This window comes from Echinops telfairi, unplaced genomic scaffold (genome assembly GCF_000313985.2).
Source record: "Echinops telfairi isolate 266 unplaced genomic scaffold, ASM31398v2 ScPeMD7_7421;HRSCAF=8459, whole genome shotgun sequence".
NCBI classification, from domain to species: Eukaryota; Metazoa; Chordata; class Mammalia; order Afrosoricida; family Tenrecidae; genus Echinops; species Echinops telfairi.
The window spans coordinates 12,399,416-12,403,075 of NW_022111321.1; the positions used below are offsets into that span (position 1 = coordinate 12,399,416).

Consider the following 3,660-nt stretch of genomic DNA (forward strand, 5'->3'; position numbering starts at 1 on the left):
GGCTCCTTGCTGCCCCCCTTTACTTTGGTGTGTGATGTTCGTTAGGTTGTAAGTTGTAAACTTCTATTTCATTCTTTGCTATGAAATGATAGTGTGGAAACTCTAATTTTTTTTTTTTAAATCCTGAAATTGTTTTTAAGGCAGGATAGTATTTAGGATTTGCTAATTGGAAATCCCTGGTTGGTTCAAGTAGTTAATGCATTTAGCTGCTAATTAGAAATCCCTGGTTGGTTCAAGCAGTTAATGCATTTAGCTGCTAACTGAAAGGTTGGAAGTTTGAGTCTATCTGGAAGTGCTTCAAGACGGCCTGGCTAGCTACTTCCCCCAAATCAGCCATTGACAACCCTCCAAGTGTACTTCTGTTCTTTTACAAATGGGTCACTATTAGTTAGAGTTGCCTTGATGGTCACTGTGTGTGTGTGTGTGTATGTGTGTGTTTTAGATGTACTTGAAACAACTGCTTCATCTACTTAAAGTGTTTCAATGTAGACTTTCAATATTTAGTTAGAAGGGACTATGGAAAATTTCAAGCATGTCCCAAAGTAACATAGTGTAATGGATGCCTATGTATTCTTTTTTTAATAGCCATGGGTATTTTTTCAGTTATTGCTCCTTCTCTGCCTGCCCTTCTCTGTCCCACCTTTTTTTCTGAAATATTTATAAAACCAATCCACAATATATGCTTTCAAGGTCAGCAGTTCGAACCCACCATTCGCTCTATGATAGAGAGATAAAGGTGTCCACTTCCAGTTTCAGAAATCCAAAGGGTCAGTTCTACTCTGTCCTGTAGGGTCACTATGAGTAACAATGGCCTCAATAGCAGTGAGTTTGGAATATGTATTCAACTACATGATATATTTCAAACATAAGAAAATTTTTGCTATGATCCATCCTACTTCATTACAATGTTTCCCTCAACCATTGATGATCCCAAACCAAAAAACCAAACTCATTGCCTTCAGGTCCCACAGTGACCCTACAGGACTAAGAAGAACTGCTCCATAGAGTTTCTGAGGTTGTAACTTTGCAGAAGCAGATAACTTCAGAGAATGGCTGGGTTTAGTGGCCCAGAGCTTCACCTACCTGTGGTGCCACTAGAGCTGGCTGAGGTTCACAATGGGTTGCAGAAATAGAGTTTTCTAATTCTGTCATTCTTTCTGCATTTATTAGTAATGATTTTTCCACACAGAATAACTTTTCCTCATCAACTTTGGAGTTACCTGAAATAAAACTCATACAGGAATGGCAGTATAGACAATTGGTTCCTTTAGCTATCAATTTTCAGAACCATGAGTTAATGTTACAGTCAGTTCCTTAATTAACAAATAAATTATTATAACTATATTATGAACTCATGGATATTTTCTGTTTTTGTTAATTACTGTTACCATTATTTTCAAATTGTTCCCTCTTTGGGCAGTGAAGGCCCCATAGAGTTAGCTGTTACGTCACTTTGACATGAGAGTAATACTCCTTTGAGGTACATTTTCAGTCCTGGTACCTGGTGTTTAATAGTGGGAAATGATACTTAGCGACAATGACCTGGTTGTGGAAGTGCTGACTGTTACACAGATCAGTTACTAGTGTTTTTAGGTGTTTTCAGTAGGTTGACTTACTTAATGTGAACTTTGTTTTTTCAATTGTATTTAGTGTGAGCAAAATAAAGTCATAACTTTCTATAGCTATTTCCAACTCAGACGGAAGGTTATAGAATTTTTACTAGACTTTTCTGATTGTTGGTGGAATTTTAAGTACGATAATATTTGTTTTCCAATTCCTTGTAAATTATGTATAGTAGGGCTGTTAATATATAACTCAATTATTAGAAGTGCTATCCTATGTATAATAATTAAAAGATATTTTTACTATATTAGGGAAGATAGACTTTAAAACAAGTTTAAACATAGTTTTAAAATAATTAGATTAAAAAAAATAATTAGATTTTATAATTTTCATCAGATTGAGTACATTGTTGTATGATGATCATATGATTATTAATGAATAGAATGCTGAATTATTGCCTATGACTAGACTTCTAGGTCTGCTTTTTTCTGCAGTTTTTTCCCCCCGATTTTTAAATATAATTTGTTGTTTTATTATTTTATGTTTTAGATCCTGGCTGTTCGAACAATTAATGAGAAACTTCTTTATTTTTTACCTGCCGGTGAAGAGAAAATCATAGGCCTGGCTCGAGTGTTTGAGCCTTTTACTGGTCTGAATCCTGTGCAATATAATCCGTATACCGAGGTTAGGTATCTATGTGTTAACATATTCATATGATTTCCTGTTTGTGCTATTACTTTTACAAATGATACATTCAAGCATAGTAAAGTCAATGGTTGTCAATTTGTTTTAGCCTTTGTGGAAAGCTGCAGTCTCTCAATATGAAAAAATCATTGCACCCGCAGAACAAAAAGTAGCAGGAAAGTTGAGAAATTATATTTCAGAAATTCAAGACAGCCCACAGCAGGTAAACTAATTCCCTTAAGCTCTGTATGTATTACTAAGTTGAATATTTGCAGTGAACCTACACTTGTTTATTTTCTCTTAGCTTCTTCAAACATTTCTGAAATATAAAGAGTTGGTGAAGCGTCCAACTATAAGCAAAGAATTAATGTTAGAAAGAGAAACTTTACTGGCAAGACTTGTGGACTCTGTTAAAGGTAAGCATTTACTGGAGATTATAGTGCTTACTATAGCAGTTTACTTATTTCTTATTGTATGTCGGGAAATTAAAGCCACATATTCTGACATGTAGATGCTGAAAAGTAGTTAACTGCCATATTTTTCTGTGTAACTGCCAAGTAAATAATGCATGCACAAAAAGTGTGCTCATACAGAAATAATGTGCACACACACATAGAACACTTAGTTTGAATAGGTAGTGATGGAGGAGATTGCATTTTTGGTAAATACCGTATATTGTATGGTGTTTGTGTGAAAACATGGCTGTTTTTCTATAAAAGATATTATTGTACTAACATCTTGTTTCCCTTCTCTTTTTCACTTGATACATGACAAGATCCTTGAGGGTTTGACTCAACCAATTTTCTATCTGCAACATTTTATGTAGGCTTGATTTATGTAAGACACTTAGGAAACGTTTGCTTAATGTATATAATCATCTTATTTGAAATAAATATTATAGATTTTCGAATAGACTTTGAGAATCGGTGCCGAGGAATTCCTGGTGATACATCTGGACCTCTTTCTGGGAAAAATTTGTCAGAAGTTGTCAACAATATAGTTTGGGTCCGCCAGTTGGAGCTGAAGGTACAGGTTTTAATAAAATTTGAATGCTAATTTTAAGATGGGATCAATTATGACCTTGAAAGGCACTCTAGAACTGTAGTGAGAACATTAAAAATATTAGTTTTTCCCAGCAAACCCATGTGATTTTCAATGTAAATGCAAACATCTGAAAAAATGTGCTGAGGAAGTTCTAATGATTTGGCTTCATTCTTGTGTAGAGATAATCGTCAAATCACTTAGCATTCCTCATGTCTACTTAAACATTTTTATTCAGAATGGAAACATCTTTATACTGTATTAAAAAAATCCTTTGAAAATATATCATTTAAAAATGTTGATAGCTGCAAAATCTATTTGCAGGCATATTTGTGTAGCTAAATTACTTCAGGTTGAAAGGAAGAATGGTAG

At 34.3% G+C, this 3,660-nt stretch overlaps 1 protein-coding gene across 1 annotated transcript in view; it reads left to right on the plus strand.

Annotated features, from left to right (window-relative positions):
• The window catches only part of DYNC2H1 (dynein cytoplasmic 2 heavy chain 1), a 298,686-nt gene that overhangs the window by 14,701 nt on the left and 280,325 nt on the right, over window positions 1–3,660 (plus strand). The window contains exons 7-10 of the mRNA XM_030887685.2: window positions 2,113–2,247; window positions 2,357–2,470; window positions 2,552–2,663; window positions 3,149–3,273. Of these exons, the coding sequence (XP_030743545.1) occupies window positions 2,113–2,247; window positions 2,357–2,470; window positions 2,552–2,663; window positions 3,149–3,273 (486 nt within the window). The remainder of the gene's footprint in view (window positions 1–2,112; window positions 2,248–2,356; window positions 2,471–2,551; window positions 2,664–3,148; window positions 3,274–3,660) is intronic.